Here is a 19,728-nt window from a genome sequence, read left to right as displayed (position 1 = left end):
TCAGTGTGTCTGTGCTATATAAAGTGCTTCTCAGTGTGTCTGTGCTATATAAAGTGCTTCTCAGTGTGTCTGTGCTATATAAAGTGCTTCTCAGTGTGCCTGTGCTATATAAAGTGCTTCTCAGTATGTCTGTGTTATATAAAGTGCTTCTCAGTATGTCTGTGCTATATAATGTGCTTCTCAGTGTGTATGTGCTATATAAAGTGCTTCTCAGTGTGTCTGTGCTATATAAAGTGCTTCTCAGTGTGTCTGTGCTATATAAAGTGCTTCTCAGTGTGTATGTGCTATATAAAGTGCTTCTCAGTATGTCTGTGTTATATAAAGTGTTTCTCGGTATGTCTGTGCTATATAAAGTGTTTCTCGGTATGTCTGTGCTATATAAAGTGTTTCTCGGTATGTCTGTGCTATATAAAGTGCTTCTCAGTATGTCTGTGCTATATAAAGTGCTTCTCTGTGTCTGTGCTATATAAAGTGCTTCTCAGTGTGTCTGTGCTATATAACGTGCTTCTCACTGTGTCTGTGCTATATAAAGTGCTTCTCAGTGTGTTTGTGCTATATAAAGAGCTTCTCAGTATGTCTGTGCTATATAACGTGCTTCTCAGTATGTCTGTGCTATATAAAGTGCTTCTCAGTGTGTCTGTGCTATATAAAGAGCTGTGAGTAATAATTATACAGTTATTGTATTTCCAGCAGATGGACGCACAAGCAGAAATGACTTGTCGGGAGATCCTATCTTGTCTACAGATATTAAAATGGAAGATAACATCACACAGGAATCTCCCAGAGATAATCCCGTTACACTAAACTTTCATCCAGTACCTTCCAGTGCAGCTATATCATCTGATCCCTGTAATTGTTACCAATGTTCTCCAGATAACCCAATTGTTGTTACACGTAGTGCAGCTTATACACCTATTAAAATATTTCCCTGTTCTGTGTGTGGGAAATGTTTTACACAGAAATCAGCTCTTGTTATACATCAGAGAAATCACACAGGTGAGAAACCATTTCCATGCTCTGAGTGTGGGAAATGTTTTACAAACAAATCACATCTTGTTACACATTGGAAATGTCACACAGGAGAGAAACCATTTCTATGTTCTGTGTGTGGGAAATATTTTACACGAAAATCATCTCTTGTTGCACATCAGAGAAGTCACACAGGTGAGAAACCATTTCCATGTTCTGAGTGTGGGAAATGTTTTACACAGAAATCAGATCTTGTTTCACATCAGAGACGTCACACAGGCGAGAAACCATTTTCATGTACTGAGTGTGGGAAATGTTTTACAATGAAATCAGAACTTTTTAGACATCAGAGAAGACATACAGGTGAGAAACCATTTCCATGCTCTGATTGTGGGAAATGTTTTACATGGAAAGCACAACTTGTTATACATCAGAGAAGTCACACAGGTGAGAGGCCATTTCCGTGCTCTGAGTGTGGGAAATGTTTTATACAGAAATCACAACTTGTAAGACATCAGAGAAGTCACACAGGTGAGAGGTCATTTCCATTTCCAGAGTGTGGGAAGTAATTTACACGGAAATCACAACTTGTTAGACATCAGAGAAGTCACACAGGTGAGAGGCCATTTCAAGAGTGTGGGAAATATAGTACACGGAAATCAGATCTTGTTACACATAAGAGACAACGACAGGTGAGACAGCATTCTATGCTCCGAGTGTGGGAAATGTTTTACACATAAATTAAACCTTGTTAGACATCAGCTGTCACACAGGAGAAGAGCATTTCTGTGAGCTGATACAATAAAAGATAGCAACCCTCCAATCACACAGTATTTTAACATTTGAAGTTATCCACCTGCAGATAATTGGGATGTGTGTCATTAATATAAAAAGAGGATGTACAACATTAAGGAAATTTAAATGATAATAAATAATTTTTATTTTGCTTAATAAAGATGCATTAAAATGTACAAAATTGAATATGAACACTCCCAGTGACAGATTTCGCCATCTATGCTCTCAGGAGGTGATCTGGATAGACAAGAACCCCTTCAACTGGTACTACCGACCACCTAGATATATGTTATAATCCTCTGCATGACTTCACTCATCTGATTTTCAACCTTTTTGTTTATCCATATGTGTGTGTGTATATACTGTATGTACCATTCAGCTAGTATGTATATAAAAGTTTTATTATGTGATGTCATCCAAATCCTTCCAGTGGCAGACCCAGAACAGGCTCTCTGAGTCAAAGTTCTGCCCAGCGTACACCATCGGGAGTTCCGACCGGGATTCTAAACCCCCTAGTATGTCATTTGGGGTCCAAACTTACCAGTATGTGAAGTTTTAATCCAAATTATGTGATGTCATCCAAATCCATCCAGTGGAAGGTCCAGAACAGGCTCCCTTGTCTAAAGTTTTTTCCAGTGCACTCCGCTGTCACCAGGACCCTAATTTCGAGAATTTAGAGGTTGGGGGTTATGGAGAATTAAATCTTTCGCCCCTCTTTCAGCCCCTGCTTCCATCGCACTTCTCACGCCACATACTTCCCTCTGCCTGCCTGCTTCCCTCTTATTACCCCTTGCCCTTCTCACTAACTGATTCCCTCTCACACCCTACACCACTAACTGCCTACCTCTCATCCCCTGCCGCTCTGATTCCCTCTTACGCCCTCCCCTCTCTCTCTGATTCCTCTGACCTCTCTATGCTGAAACAAAACCGGGAGCATTGTGTCCCAGCTGCTGTGCAGTTTAAAGTCAGGACCGTCAGCAAATCCCACCTCGTGGACCGGCTCAGGCTGCCAATCAAAAGAGGAGGCTTTTTAAAACCAGTGCCGACAGTGAGCCAATAAAAAGCTGCCATTTGGCAGCTTCTCATTGGCTGGCAGTCTGCAAGCCGCCTTTGGCCGGTCGCCCAGTGCTTTCCCGATGCTCCCAGCTCCTTGCCAGCGCCACCACCAATCGAGATGTGTCCCAGCAGGACACATCTCCAGACTGCCACTGCTGTTCCAGGGCTGTGATCCCATATTCTATCCCAGCACCGGTACATTCTCTTCTGTGACAAATATGAAGCGGCAGAATGTCATACCACCCCACTTCCACCACTGTGTGTATATATATATGTGTGTGTATATATATATATATATATATATATATATAAAGAGAAGAGATTCTGCACCAGTCGGGGCCAGGGAGACTGCTCTGAACAGATGTGCCCAATGGAGTGGTGAATCGTGCTAGGCATAGCGCAAGGCGCACTCCCATGATCGGAGATGAGCATGCAAGCGCGACACCATAGAACTAAATGGTGCACACTGCGATCGCTCCATAGTGTACCATAATGTATGCTGGCGCAGGGAATAGCATGGTGCATGTTTGTGGCGCGATCAGCCACAATGAACCTGGACACATCTGTATTTTCCAGTGCTCTGCTGAACCTATGCAACATTGATAGTGTATTCTGATGTCACTGCCGTGACAAAGCCCCCGGGTGGGATGGAAACATTGGGGGCATGATATGTACATGTGATTTTGGTTTGTGTTTGAACAATAAATGCACTGTTATGCTTTACTTATTAGTCTGGTGAGTGCCATCATTTGCGTATATATTATATATAAATGTACTAGCTTGCAAAAGTCTTTGGCCACAGAAAATAAATGATAAGATAAAAGATAAAACGTGATATTGTAGCTAAACATTAACAATTATTATTTATAATTATATAGTATAACAAATTTCACATTAAATTTGACTTTCATCAATGTGTCTTCCTTTGGCGTGTGTCACTGCTTCACATGATTGGGCATTCGAGACACCAACTTTTCTAAAGTTTGGTAAATTACGCCTTCCCGGGACTCATTCAGACATTCCCATAAGTTCTCAGTATTTTTTGGAACCATTCCACTAACTTTTATGTCTAATTCATCCCAGAGTTTCTTAGAGGCAGGGATTGAGATCAGGTGATTGAGGGGGCATTGACTGAGATCAGGTGACTGAGGGGGCATTGACTGAGATCAGGTGACTAAGGAGGCAGGGATTGAGATCAGGTGACTGAGGAGGCAGGGATTGAGATCAGGTGATTGAGGGGGCATTGACAGATCAGGTGACTAAGGAGGCAATAATTAAGATCAGGTGACTGAAGAGGCAGGGATTGAGATCAGGTGATTTAGGTGGCAGGAATTAAGATCAGGTGACTGAGAAGGCAGGGATTGAGATCAGGTGACTGAGAAGGCAGGGATTGAGATCAGGTGACAGGAGGCCATGACATAATTTGTAGAACTTTCTACTTTACTGTTCAAATAACAGATACACGGGCCCATATTAAATTTGGAGTGAAAAGCCGTTTTTGCGTGTTTTTGGCGAAAACTTTTCGCCAGTTTGACTTTTCGCCTGGTCAACCGTTCCACATAGGAAATAATGAGATTTTGCCTATTCGGTATTCAACTAAAAACAGGTGAAAAAGTATCGCCGATTTCAAAGTATTTTTCGCCTGTTTTTTTATCTTCACATGCAGGGTGGAGAAAACAAAAAGAAAGAAAAAAATGTTTTTTCATGTGTTAAACGTTACTAATAGTATTTAATTATACTGAATAGTGTTTATTTTAATAAGCATTTTTTTTTCTCAATGTAATAGGTGAAAAAGATTCACTGCTGATTAGCAGGCAGATAGAAATGCAGATTTGCGGTTTTGAGGTGCAAATGTCTGGAAACCCCTGTGCACCCTTGGGACAGCCCCTTAAAGGGTAAATGTGTCCAAAAAAAATTAAGATCACCCCAAAAAAGTACTTGTATTTTTGGCGCCCAAAAATACCAATTTGGGGGAGAATTATAAATAGGCTTCTGGGTGGTCCCCAAGTATGGGCCAGGTGTTTATGGGATTGCAGGTGTTTACAACAGCTGCATTATTTATGCTTTTTAAAAGTACACTTTAGCGACTTTAAAATATTCTAGCACCCATTTTAAAGTACCCCTAATTTGCTGGGACTAGTTAGTTTCTCCTAAAAATAATAATGCTATTATTCACCACTTATGCAAAGTCGCTAATAGGAATCAAATGAGAGAACTTAAGTACCCATAATAGCTTTATTAGGGGTACTAGTACATCCCTATAGTGATCCCCTATGTTAGTGCAGCTTTTCAGGGGGTCCAGACCTCCACATTTCTGCCATTTTTTGCCTGGTCTGAATTTGCCGGCTGACGTTTTTGCGTCCTTTGCAATTGACTAAGGGGAAAAGCGGGGGCGCAGGTGATAATTTTTCGTCATCATAAAACACACGATGTAGGCAAAAAGTGCGTCAGGTGAAAAAATTATGTGGGCTTGGAAAAAAATTTATATCACCCCAAATTGTATATTTGCATGGATAATTATATGTTTGTGTGTGTGTATGTATGTATGTGTACATATATATATATATATATATACTGTATATATATCTTTACATTTGTGTATATAGGTACATGTGTTTGTGGTTTTTTCATGAAATGTGGAGACACAAGTTCATATTATTGTGACTTGAAATAGTATTTTTATATGTATGTATATATATATATATATATATATATGTATATATATATAGAGAAAGTGAAACTGATAAAAGAGCGACCAATGTGCTAATAAATACTTTGATAAAGTGCAAAATAAATCAATAAATAATGTGCAAGACTAAAAATATGTGCAAATAAATGTGGTAGCGAATTATTATAAAGTGCATATAATTTTGTATAAATGACAAATATAAATAAGATAAAAAAGGGGTCATTTATTACAAATAACAGCTGACCCTAATATATAGGGCAGTACAATACAATTAAAAAGTGGAAAAAAGCACATATAAAAAACAATAAAAGGGGTAGGGATAAGGAATAAGAGCTTATCTGGATCGCAATTAGGTAAGTTCATGTAAGGCTGGAACCAGGAGACTACTGTGTGCATGGGAGAGTGTTTTGGTAAAAGGTTTGCGATGGGGGAACACTAATGTATGATGGGCAGAGTTACTGGTAATTGGGTGCTGCAGGGGGGTGAGCAGGTAGACTTTGACTGAGGGGTGAGAAGGGGGGACACTGCTGTAGGCTCCGTACTAATATACTGTATATGGGTGTATATGTATATATATATATATATACATACAGATATAAATACACGCACACAATGTACATACCTGGGCATGTTGTACTATTGACCAGTAAAATGTGTGTACTTGTGCGTATATATATATATATATATATATATATATGCACATGTGTAGATATAGATGTATATATATATACACACACACACAATGCCCACCTAGGTACCCTGCTTTCCACAGGTCAATAGTACAACATGCCCAGGTATGTACATTGTATGTGTGTGTGTATATATATATATATATATATTTTACACATACACAATGTACATACCTGGGCTTGTTGTACTATTGACCTGTGGAAAGCAGGGTACCTAGGTGGGCATTGTGTGTGTGTGTATATATACACACACATACACAATGTCCACATAGGTGCTCGCCCTTCCACTTGTTAACAGTACAACAGAACCAGGTGGAGACTTATGCTGGGTACACACAGTACGATAAACTGTCAGATTGTAACGATAACTATTCTATCATTAAAATCTGACAGGTTCTGGCCCCTCCAAACGACCAACAGACGGTCGTTAGCGATCAACTGCCGTTGCCCGTGCAAGCAGGTATACCTGGTCGATATCGACCAGGTTAGCCTGTTTACTATAGGGACCCAAGATTGTTGATTGTTACAGTTATTGGGGGGTTGTTGCTGTGTTTGGATGAACACATGCAGGACGATCTGACAACAATCAGATCGTTGTCATTGCTACGTGTGTACGGTGCTTTAACCTTACCTTTCACAATGTACAGCAGGGAGTAGTAAAGCATCTTCCCCATGGCAACGCAGTAAAAGAGGACACCAGGTTGGTACTCATACACTTAATTTGTAGAAACCAAGGATATATCTTGCTGAAATAGTGGTTACCACAACCACTATAACTACAAGTCCTATGCTTCTACCTAACCTACCTTAATCTAAAATATTCCAAACAAAAACACTAAAATTAAGAAATGCATTAACACTTATCTCACTAAAAATAAAAAACAGACAATTAATGGTGAAATTAAAACTCTTATTTTTTACAAAACATAAAAATGAAAAAAAATAATAATAAGTAGATTGTAATATATAAAGTATTTTTCTTTTTCAGCAACAAATCTGTGCTTGATCTGTAATCTTCTTTTTTCAAGCTTTTATTGATGATAAAGGAATTTGCCTGTAAAATAGAAGTAAATAATTTTTTGTATATTTTTTTTATTATCAAACATTTGTTTACAAAGTAGTGAGTGTACAACCATATCAGCAACATGTGTTTATGTACAGGTTAACCCTAACATAAAAAATAAAAATAAAAAATTAGGCCAAGGAAATGGTAGGAACGCAATTTGTAAAGCTACTCACAGGCAGTAAGGCAATAAGATCCTGGCTGTTTTGCAAATGCACCAGGAGATATATGACACCTCCTGCTCCATGACCAAAACAAGCACTGTGTTACAACTTGCATAGTTGAGTTCAACATTGCAACCAATCACCAATGTATAGGAATTGGTATAATATACCTCCGGATGTAATCCCGGCGGATGTTATACAGACGCCGGAAGGAAGACCAGTGAAAATGCCGGCAAGGTAAGTATATAAGGTATCCCTAACCCTAACTTTCCATCATCCATATTGCCTAACCCTGATCTCCACCCAGGGGTGCCTAAACCTAACCTCCCCTCTCCGCACCCTTATCCTTTTCCTAGCCTAACCTTCCCCATGGGGGGTGCCTAACCCTTAGTCCCCCCCCTGGGTGTACCTAAACCTACCCCCATGCAAGGGCTAATTGTAATATTTTCCCATCGCGGGTGATCAGGATGGTGGGCTTCAGGATTAACATAGGAGTCGGATATATCGTCGCCTATGTTAAATCCCTTGCCGGGATTAAGCTTTTGGGAAGGTGGCCGTCGGTATATCGTCCCCCGGCTTCAAGACTAGTTTACAATTTTGTGGTTGTTTAGGTGTGTTAAAATGGAATACAATTGTGTTAATGTGGTGAATTGGACTTTATCAGCAAACATATGTGTGTGTGTGAAATTCAGGGTCACATTACTTTGTCGTCATAACTCCAAACAGTGCATGTTTTCCAGGTCTCCAGACAAATCACACAGAAAATATATCTTGCTCACCATGTACATTGTGTATATTAATGGCATGAACTCATGACTACACCTGTGCACTTTCTAGGAGACCATAGAAAACACTAACTGTGGAGTCGTGTGGGCTAAGTTAGAGAAACAATAGTGTTAAAGTATAAAATGGTAATAAGCATAGTGATACCTAAACAGTACACCTTAACTATTGTAAAATTGATCCAGTGTATTGTATATGAATCACCAGCATAGTGTAAATCTGTATATTTTACATAAGCCTTACACTGTGCAATTATGCATGTCAACTCACCAAGGTTATGACCGCTCCATTCTTCTTCCAATCTTGATAACTATGGCAGGATTTGTCCTAAAAGGGCTCAAAAAAATTAAAAAGGGTGAGTTCATTTGTTTAACATAAATAATATACACAATATACATTGTAAAAAAATAAAAAACAGTGGGCTCAGAATGCTCGCTTAAGGCCCATGATTTTGCCTAAAAAAGGGAGCGTTCATCATCTACCCATACACACATATGTATTACCTAAAGCCCTAACTCCCTTTAGTGTACCTAGATTGTTTTGGAAAAATGTATACATGTTAATTCAAAACATTTATAGAAAAAAATAAAAGGAACAATATCACCATTTGAAATGACTCCCACGATGAATCCTCAAGGGGGCTCTTCTTGTGGATACTCCATTCTTCTGGTAACTGTGAACTGCATTGAATATTCATGGTTAACGCTCCTCTCTTCTTCTGCTTGGTGCTGGTGGTTCTGGTGTAGGACTTGAGGGCGGTGCTACCGGTTGGTAGATGTATCCTGCTTGATACTGTGGCAAAGGTTGGGCCTCTGGGCCATACCAGGCATGATGAGGAGCATGTGCATAGGGCCCTTGAAGTGGTGAGGTCAGCTGGGGTCTTAGGATGAGCATCATGTTGCTAGAGATCTGCTGGAGGGATGTGGCGATCAGGCTGTTGCTGGTGGCGATCTGTGTCTGACTTGACGCTTGACATTCGGTATTCTCCACGAGTCTATTGAGTGTGGAGTTCATGATCTTCAGCTGTTCGTTGATGGATTTCATGGTCTCCCTTGTTTCCTAGTTTTCGAGTCTTCTCTGTGTCTGTTCTTCTTGTACTAGGTGTAGTACTCTTCCAATGGATCTGTCCATTTGCTCCAGTCTTCTGTCCACGGTGTCTCTGAAGCTGTTCTGATGATCATCCATGTCCTGGTTCATGTCTGTAATATTCTGGACCTGTGCTGCTGGGAGTCCTCTTTGAACTTCTGCTACAGCTTGAAATTATTCAACTTAAAATAAAAGATGAATGTCTAATTATATATATAGGCCGTAGTACAGAAATTTGTGGTCGTGTGCGTGTTTGATTGACAAATTCAGACTGTGGGGATGCAGCTGCTCAAAATGCCGACAGCAACATCCCCAAAGCCAAATTCACGACACCTATAGAAAATAAAGATAACTATTTTCCCTACACCTACACTACCCCTCCCTGGTGTCTAAGCCTAACCCCTCATTCCTAGTTTCCACAATTAACCGCCCCCTCCCCAGACCCTAAACCTAAGACCCCCTCCACGGTGCCTAACCTTAAGGCTCCCCCTGAAACCAAACCCCACAAGCTTAAGGTAACCAAACACCTAACAACCTGATTCTTACCTTTGGGATGCTGAAGGTCTGGATATTGGTGCTGGGATCCTGTTTGAAAGGATTTTCCTCACCGGTATTCGGACTGTCAGCATCACGCACGGTGGGATGCTGACAACATCTCGTCATTCGCATGCGCACTCTCAATTTTCACTAAATACCTATGGATTACCCTAAAATACTTGTACAAAGATAATATTTTAACATTCCTATTATAGTAAACATTTACTGCAATTTTGGCAAAAATTTGTTTAAACAGGAAAATGTTTCATATTTAAACAAATAAATGAAAAATATAGATAAAAACAATTACCAACTGTTCCTGGTCTTCTCGGTGTGTCTTCTGCCACGTCAACATCATCATCATCATCTTCATCATGTTGAGGTCGCAGAAGATCCGGTCCAATTCCTGATGCTCCTCCAGTGCTGGTCAATGGTCCTTCTTCCATAACGAAAGAAAAATAAAAAATAAAATAAAAACACATTCTGCATGTAAATCTAGTATCTACTTACCATTGTTTTGTAATATACCCCCTGGGCCTTCTGTAAAAGATTTATTGATTTGTTAAACAATAAAACAAACTAACCTCGCTGTTCTCTGCATTCTGGCTTCCCTATTCCCAAATCTTCCTCTGTTTGTAGTCTTCCAGGTTCTTCCACCAATGCTGGTGTGTCTTCTACTGGATCAGGAGTCCTGCTGTCTGTTATTAAAAAACTTCATAAATAACTAATTATAAATGTTAAATTCTATACCTATGTGCCAAAACATATAACTTGAGCTACCGTTTGGTCTTCTATCGCTTATCCCAATCACTTCACCTGCATTAGAGATCTGGAGAAGCGATGAATAAAAACATGCAGCACTATGCTAGGGATGGAATGGAATGTATTACCGGCGGATGTTTAACCACCAGTTCAAATCCCAACAAGGCTAGCCCGGCAGGAGAGAATCTTGACAGTGGAGGTAAGTACCCCTAACCCTCCCCTCTCCCCCCTAACCCACCTTTAGGGGTGCATAACCCTAAGCTCCCCCCCTAGTGCCTAAACCTAACCTCCCCTTGTTAATGCCTAACCCCCTTCTCTAAACGTAAGCCTCCCAGGGGGGTGCCTAACCCTAACCTCCCCCCCTAGTGCCTAACCCCCCCTTACCCTAGCCTAACCCTCCCCAGGGGTTGCCCTAAACCTAACTCCCCCATCCTTGGGCTAAGTACATACTTACCCAGTCCACAACGATCGGGATCCCGGATCTTGACGCCTGTCTTAAATCCTTTGCCAGCATTCCATGATCAGGATTGTAACCGGTCGGCCTTGCCACCTCCGGTCACATCAGTACATTCCGCTAGGGATGAGAAGATGATTGCTAAAAGAATTAGGGGTACCGATATATAGGGTGGGAGGTCATCTGAATACTCTGTCTCGAGGTAAAAGACAAGATTATATATTACCTTCCAATCTTGGTCCTGGAGATTCCAAACCGATGCGGGGGAGCAATGGCAGATTTGGCTCCTCTTCATGCCGGACTGTAGGCTGGATCATGGTGGTTTTCTCCTTTCTTCTCGCTGCCACCTTGCTCTTTGGTGGTCTTTGTGTTGTTGTAGATTCTAAAATGTAAAAAAAAAATTTTTAAAAGAGAAAAAAGTCACTCAGATTTTAAACTAAAGCAATAAAACAATTTAGACAGAGATCATTATGTAAAAAAAATGCAGATTAGTTTACCATCTGCTGTCCGTCTGATAGTTCCCAATGTCAAAGTCGATTCCCTCTGTCTGTCAGATGTCGATCTTCTGTGTGGGTGGCGCTGAAGATGGTTGGTCTAAAAATCAAATTAAGAAAAAATTAAACATATTGTGAAAGTTAAATTTAAACTTTAAAATTAAATGTTTTCTTACCCTCTAGAACATGTGTTGCTGGATCATGTCTGTCCAGTAATCCTTGTACGCCGGCAACCATAATGGGATTCATATGGTCCCGGATCTTCTCCTCCCATGGAAGCCATCGAATGGTCAAAGGTGGTCCTCCTCTGGTTCCTCTCCACGCTCTCAATGGTTTTTCATCTTTTCCTCGGCTTGTCTCTTGCAGTCGGTGTACCTCTTCTTGACACGTCGGCATCTCGATGTCTTCCAGAGGATGCGGTGACCTTCGAAGCAACCTCACCCCAGATCTTCCTTTTTTCCCTGACCGATGTGTTTTGAGCACGATGACCAAAAATCTTGTCATAATGCTTGTAGATTCCATCGATGAGCGCGCTGTTTCCTGTCTCACTGAAGCGGATCTTCCTTGGCTTCTTTGATGGCTTTTCACTTGCTGCCGTTGGCTCTTCTTGTGATGAAGGGATGTCTTCTGTCCTGCTGGGCTGTAAATAAAATTAAATTTTATTACAACCATACAGATTAAACAACCAATAAATAAAAAGCAAATTTATGGAAAAAATCTTTGAACAGGTCACTACAATAAATCCCACAAATGGTTATGGGGTGTATATTCAATATTTAAATAAATAAATTTTTAACCAGAATTACGAACAAAAAAATTCCTTGTGCATTACCAAACTTGAAAGTATCAGGATATAATCACAGTCACTGTAGTCCCTATTTTTTTTAAATTAGTGCAACTTTTCATCTTTATTTTACGCCGCTACAATATCACTGCAGGATAAAATAAAGATGAAAATAATTAATAAAAAAAAAATATGGCAAAACTAGGGACAACTTTGAATAAATATGATGTGATACTTTTTACTTTGGGACTGTATAAAAGATTTTTAGATAGTTAATTTGGATGGACATAAACCCTGAATAAACAGGGTTTTCTAAATAGGGACAACAGTGGCTCTTTATACAATATATAACATATTAATGGTTGTGGAAGAGTAATCCCTATTTCAGTGTAACACACTCCTATAGGATTAGTCTTGCGTTGCATTAATCAGTGCATGCCAGAACTGTTGTCCTTGTTATGGACCAAAGTGTTGCCATACGTTTGTGTATGTCTTCAGCGTTGGTGTGGTATTAATAATATTTTAATATAAGGGGTCTATTCAACTAGAGTGATGATGTTGGCCGGATATTTATAGGGCAACAACACCGTGTTTTTTTAAAATAATTTATTGTTGCTATTCAACAATTTTCCCTGCAGGGACAGCAGTTGCGGAAACACGCTGTCCCAGCCATGTTATAGAAGGCATTGTTTTCAGTATTCCAAAAAATAATATACCTTTTGTTTTTTTCTTCTGCACATGCTCAGTCATGCAGTAGGGAACAGTCTCCATCCTTGCTTGCTGAGACCACCGACTGGGTAAGTAGATCTCCAGCCTCCCAAAAGTGATTTACATGTGTATATAGGCTTTAAACTAGCCTGTATACATGTATATTTATGTGCTGTAAGAATTTACATTTATATAAATCTTTAATATAATCGCACAGAAATATACATATGTACAGGCTATTAAAAAGCCTTTATACACATGTTAATCACTTTCTGAAGGTTTAAAAATACTCTAGTTGGACTTATCTGTCGCCGGTCATCGGAAAGCAGTCACGGAGACTGAGTTACACGATGCTGCAGGGACTTATGGGAAAATTTCCCTCTGTCCATGCAGTTTTAGGGCCATATTCAATTTGAGGCGAATAGTCCGAGGTCGGACTTTTCGCCATCATTGCCGTTTTTTGCAGCAATAAAGTATCGGGCGGGCGCGTGCCCGCTTATCCCCGTATTCAATTAGGGTCCGGCAAAAACGGGACCCGGCGGAAAGGTAAGTATCGTAAAGTCCTGTCAGTTTTGGAGAAATCAGCCTGTCACCCCCCAAAAGATGGTCAGACATGGGGGATCACTATGGGTAGCCCCGATTTGATCTGCTGAAGGTAATCAGGGTTTTTAAATAGCCACGGCAGGTGCATAAATGTGCCTGTGAAGAAGTGGTGAAGTATAGCATTTATCTTTTTTGGGGGGGTAAAAAACTAGTCCCATCAAATTTGGGGTACATGGAAATGGGTGCAGGCTTATTTTTAAGTCCCTAAAATGTTTTTTTTTTTTTAATCCTTCAAAAATGCCTCTGCCGCAACCACCTGCATTCTAGAAAACACCTGCCGCATACATGGGGACCCCCCCTGAGGCTATTTTACTAGTTTTTAAGTTTGTTCCCCAACATTTTTTTTGCCCTCAAAATGAAAGTACCTTTTTTGGGGTGTCCTGAGGATTTTTATTTATTTTTTTTTTTAAACAGATTACATTTAGGGGACATTGCCAAGGCTGCAGGCTTTTTATTTTTATTCTGCACCCCAAAACCCCAATTCTGCACTTTTTTTCGCCACCTAAACAGTGGTGAAAACTTATCCCCGTCTTTCTACAAAGACTTTTCGCACCTGCAAAAAGTCTTTGAAATTGAATATGGGGATAAGTGAAAATGGCAAAAATTACGTCATCGCCGATCTGCCGATAACAGACTTTTCCCTCCAAATTGAATATGGCCCTTAGGGATAATTATGAATATTCTTCATATAACGCCATTTAGCGAGGATGTTATATCAAGTAAATATTTGTAAAGTGAATTAACATTTTTTGGGTTTATCTGAATAGCAGTGTTAAAGCACTGTAGAGGTCAAAGGCCTGACCCCTACCGTGCAGTACTATGCAAATAGGGATTTAATGGAGATAAATGCGTTATCTTCGCTATTATCTCATTGCTGAATAGGGGTTTTACCTAAAAAATATGGATATGTTTAGTTTTCCATATATTTTTTTTAAAACTTTTTTTAAATTGACCCCTATAAGTGTCTATGTTATTGTGTGTGTGGAATTGTGATATAATTACTATACCTGGGTGGGACGATCTCCACGCTCCTGTCCTTGGGTTGTCCCCGCCGCACTCCTATCCCTCTGTCTTGACCCCTCTTCCTGTGACTCCTGCCACTCGTCACAGGTGTCCGGGGACCTGTCAGAAGAGCGGGGCAAACGGGGTGACCGCAGTCTCTTCTCCCTCTGCATTTCTTTAATACAAACCTATAATATAATTAAAGGAATATTAATACAAAAAATATTGACAATAGACTTGTGTAATATACATTCAAAAACATAAAAGGCACGGGGAAAAAAAACATGAAATAGATTTCAGTAGATTTTTTTAAACATTATTAACTCATGAAAAATTTATATTTGGTGTTGGTATGTGGCAAATGCATCTATCTAGAGGAAGTATTAGCTTGAGGGGTACTGGACGATGGGGGTGTAAGAGTACAAATAAAAAAATGAAAGGGGGGTTGTGAGGAGTAAACATTGCATACTTTTTGCATTAAAAGCAAAAATACTAATGAAAGCAAAGGAAAGGGGGGGTTATCTGAGGGCAAAAATAACAACATTCATTTTTGTAGATGCAAATAATATAGGGGGGAGGGTCCTAAAGGGGTGCAGCATTGCCTAGGTGAGTGTATGGGTCAGGGTAAGGGTTGGGTGACTGGGACAGATTACACTTACCTACACAAAAAGAAATGGGTGCTGAAACCTTCCTCCACGGGCTGGCTCCTCTGCTCCCAGACGCTATCTTCTCTCCTCTGGATCCTGGATTGCTGGTCACACTGGTTGGTGCTGCTGCTGCTGCTCTCTTGCTGACTTTTGTTCACCAAAGGTGCCCTTGCCAGCAAACCAAAATGGTCAGGGACACTGCACTCTCTCCACGCTGCAGGCTGGTCAAAATGGTGGATGACCAACAGCCAATCAGAGCCTTATAGAAAAAAGGTGCCAAAGCGCCGATAAGTTTCCGCCCGCGGCGAAATCTCCTCCTCCGGATTCGCGTGATTGGCCACTTTCCGCATGTGTGAGAGTTTCGCCTCTTTCAAATTGAATAAGGTGGAAACGGACCAGGCGAAAACACATCACAACACACGATGACGGCGAAAACAGGATTTTGCCATCACCTGCGGAAACCCGGCGACTAATTGAATGCGGCCCATAGCTGGTGAGGCAGCTGTAGACAAGTCGCTGAAGTAGTTTGGAGGTGAAAGGGAGAAGAGAAATGGGGCGGTAGTTGGCGAGTGAGGATGGGTCGAGGTTGTTTTTTTTAGAATAGGTATGACAAGAGCATGTTTGAATGGTGAGGGAAAGATGCCGATGGAGAGGTAAGTTGAAAAGGTGAGCGAGGTGGGAGCAAGCATTGGTGGAGAGGGAGTGTAGAGGGCGAAAAGTGAGAGGGTCAGGGGGGCAGGTGGAGGGTAGATGACAAGATGAGGGAGTGGACCTCATCACCCATAGAGGGGCTGAAGAAGCACAAGGTGGGGTGGCCAGGAGGTGCAGATGGTGAGGTTGCAGTAGGGAGATTGGAGGATATGGTTTGCCTCGATTTTGGATAAGAAAGAGGCAAAGTCAAATGCAGTTAGGGAAGATGGGAGGGATGGACGAAGAAGTGTTGAAAGTACCAAAGAGGCAGCGGGGATTGGAGGACTAAGAGGCGATGAGCGACTGGAAGGATTCCTTGGCGAGGGAGAGAGCTGAGCTGTAGGAAGAGAGAACAAACTTGAAGTGAAGGAAGTCCGCCAGAGAGCGAGATTTCTTCCGGAGGTGTGTTGTGCTGCAATTCCATACTGCCAACTGCATGTGTATCTGAGTTTATTACATGTTTGGCATGATTGCTATACCATCTTGCAATAAATCTGCTGTTTGCGATTGCCACTATTTTATGTAGTTGTGTTTATATACAATCGTATTCTGTCATTGTCTGCAGATTATGCGCATGGTAGCTTGGGGGGGAGGGGGCATGTGTTTGGGCCGAGCACTCCCCAGGAGGTGAACCATGGTCTGTGGAAGCTGCCTGAGCCTCACCTATAATTTAACTGAAATGTCATGTGTATTCATGTTACTGTAAAAGTGCTTTTCAATTTACATACAAAATACAATCTAAAATATAGTGAATAGAATATAATGCATTCTAAATAAGTTTGTGAATATGTTGCTTTTTCAAGATATATAAAAAGTCAATTGTGTGTGTAATATTGCCTTCTATAAGACAGGCTAAAGCCTGACCTACACCCCTCTAAGCATGTGTACAATCCCAGTCCTCTGCATTGTCATCTATAAACCTGACCTCCACCCCTCTAAGCATGTGTACAATCCCAGTCCTCTGCATTGCCGTCTATAAGCCTAACCCCCACCCCCTCTAAGCATGTGTACAATCCCAGTCCTCTGCATTGCCGTCTATAAACCTGACCTCCGCCACCTCTAAACATGTGTACAATCCCAGTCCTCTGCATTGTCATCTATAAACCTGACCTCCACCCCCTCTAAGTATGTGTATAATCCCAGTCCTCTGCATTGTCATCTATAAGACTGACCTCTACCACCTCTAAGCATGTGTATAATCCCAGTCCTCTGCATTGCCATCTATAAACCTGACCTCCACCCCCTCTAAGCATGTGTTTTGTCATCTATAAGGCTGACCTCCGCCCCCTCTAAGCATGTGTACAATCCCAGTCCTCTGCATTGTCATCTATAAACCTGACCTCCGCCCCCTCTAAGCATGTGTACAATCCCAGCCCTCTGTATTGTCATCTATAATCCTGACCTCCGCCCCCTCTAAGCATTTGTACAATCCCAGTCCTCTGCATTGCCATCTATAAACCTGACCTCCACCCCCTCTAAGCAGGTGTATAATCCCAGTCCTCTGCATTGTCATGTATAAGCCTGACCTCCACCCCCCCTCTAAGCATGTGTATAATCCCAGTCCTCTGCATTGCCATCTATAAACCTGACCTCCGCCCCCTCTAAGCATGTGTATAATCCCAGTCCTCTGCATTGCCATCTATAAACCTGACCTCCACCCCCTCTAAGCATGTGTATAATCCCAGTCCTCTGCATTGTCATGTATAAACCTGACCTCCACCCCCCCTCTAAGCATGTGTATAATCCCAGTCCTCTGCATTGCCATCTATAATCCTGACCTCCGCCCCCTCTAAGCATGTGTACAATCCCAGTCCTCTGCATTGTCATCTATAAACCTGACCTCCACCCCCTCTAAGCATGTGTACAATCCCAGTCCTCTACATTGTCATGTATAAACCTGACCTCCACCCCCTCTAAGCATGTGTACAATCCCAGTCCTCTGCATTGTCATCTATAAACCTGACCTCCACCCCCTCTAAGTATGTGTATAATCCCAGTCCTCTGCATTGTCATCTATAAGACTGACCTCTACCACCTCTAAGCATGTGTATAATCCCAGTCCTCTGCATTGCCATCTATAAACCTGACCTCCACCCCCTCTAAGCATGTGTTTTGTCATCTATAAGGCTGACCTCCGCCCCCTCTAAGCATGTGTACAATCCCAGTCCTCTGCATTGTCATCTATAAACCTGACCTCCGCCCCCTCTAAGCATGTGTACAATCCCAGCCCTCTGTATTGTCATCTATAATCCTGACCTCCGCCCCCTCTAAGCATTTGTACAATCCCAGCGCTCTGCATTGCCATCTATAATCCTGACTTCCGCCCCCTCTAAGCATGTGTACAATCCCAGTCCTCTGCATTGCCATCTATAAACCTGACCTCCACCCCCTCTAAGCATGTGTATAATCCCAGTCCTCTGCATTGCCATCTATAAACCTGACCTCCACCCCCTCTAAGCAGGTGTATAATCCCAGTCCTCTGCATTGTCATGTATAAGCCTGACCTCCACCCCCCCTCTAAGCATGTGTATAATCCCAGTCCTCTGCATTGCCATCTATAAACCTGACCTCCGCCCCCTCTAAGCATGTGTATAATCCCAGTCCTCTGCATTGCCATCTATAAACCTGACCTCCACCCCCTCTAAGCATGTGTATAATCCCAGTCCTCTGCATTGTCATGTATAAACCTGACCTCCACCCCCCCTCTAAGCATGTGTATAATCCCAGTCCTCTGCATTGCCATCTATAATCCTGACCTCCGCCCCCTCTAAGCATGTGTACAATCCCAGTCCTCTGCATTGTCATCTATAAACCTGACCTCCACCCCCTCTAAGCATGTGTGCAATCCCAGTCCTCTGCATTGTCATGTATAAGCCTGACCTCCACCCACTCTAAGCATGTGTACAATCCCAGTCCTCTGCATTGCCATCTATAAGCCTGACCTCCACCCCTCTAAGCATGTATATAATCCCAGTCCTCTGCATTGCCATCTATAAACCTGACCTACACCCCCTCTAAGCATGTGTATAATCCCAGTCCTCTGCATTGTCATCTATAAACCTGACCTCCACCCCCTCTAAGCATGTGTATAATCCCAGTCCTCTGCATTGCCATCTATAAACCTGACCTCCACCCCCTCTAAGCATGTGTACAATCCCAGTCCTCTGCATTGTCATGTATAAACCTGACCTCCACCCCCTCTAAGCATGTGTACAATCCCAGTCCTCTACATTGTCATGTATAAACCTGACCTCCACCCCCTCTAAGCATGTGTACAATCCCAGTCCTCTGCATTGTCATCTATAAGCCTGACCTCCACCCCCTCTAAGCATGTGTATAATCCCAGTCCTCTGCATTGCCATCTATAAACCTGACCTCCACCCCAAGCATGTGTACAATCCCAGTCCTCTGCATTGTCATGTATAAACCTGACCTCCACCCCCTCTAAGCATGTGTACAATCCCAGTCCTCTGCATTGTCATGTATAAGCCTGACCTCCACCCCCTCTAAGCATGTGTGCAATCCCAGTCCTCTGCATTGTCATGTATAAGCCTGACCTCCACCCCTCTAAGCATGTGTACAATCCCAGTCCTCTGCATTGCCATCTATAAGCCTGACCTACACCCCCTCTAAGCATGTGTACAATCCCAGTCCTCTACATTGTCATGTATAAGCCTGACCTCCACCCCCTCTAAGCATGTGTACAATCCCAGTCCTCTGCATTGTCATCTATAAGCCTGACCTCCACCCCCT

The 19,728-nt window shown here is 41.9% G+C and overlaps 1 protein-coding gene across 1 annotated transcript in view; it reads left to right on the top strand.

The window, feature by feature from the left end:
- The window catches only part of LOC148473809 (uncharacterized), a 285,177-nt gene that overhangs the window by 82,993 nt on the left and 182,456 nt on the right, over positions 1–19,728 (top strand). The window contains exon 6 of the mRNA XM_088459415.1: positions 1,165–1,507. Within this exon, the coding sequence (XP_088315541.1) occupies positions 1,165–1,507 (343 nt within the window). The remainder of the gene's footprint in view (positions 1–1,164; positions 1,508–19,728) is intronic.

Source organism: Taudactylus pleione, unplaced genomic scaffold (genome assembly GCF_031769625.1).
Source record: "Taudactylus pleione unplaced genomic scaffold, aTauple2 ptg000910l, whole genome shotgun sequence".
Taxonomy (NCBI): Eukaryota; Metazoa; Chordata; class Amphibia; order Anura; family Myobatrachidae; genus Taudactylus; species Taudactylus pleione.
Note: the sequence above shows the minus strand (reverse complement) of the source record. Positions and strands in the feature narration are given on the sequence as shown.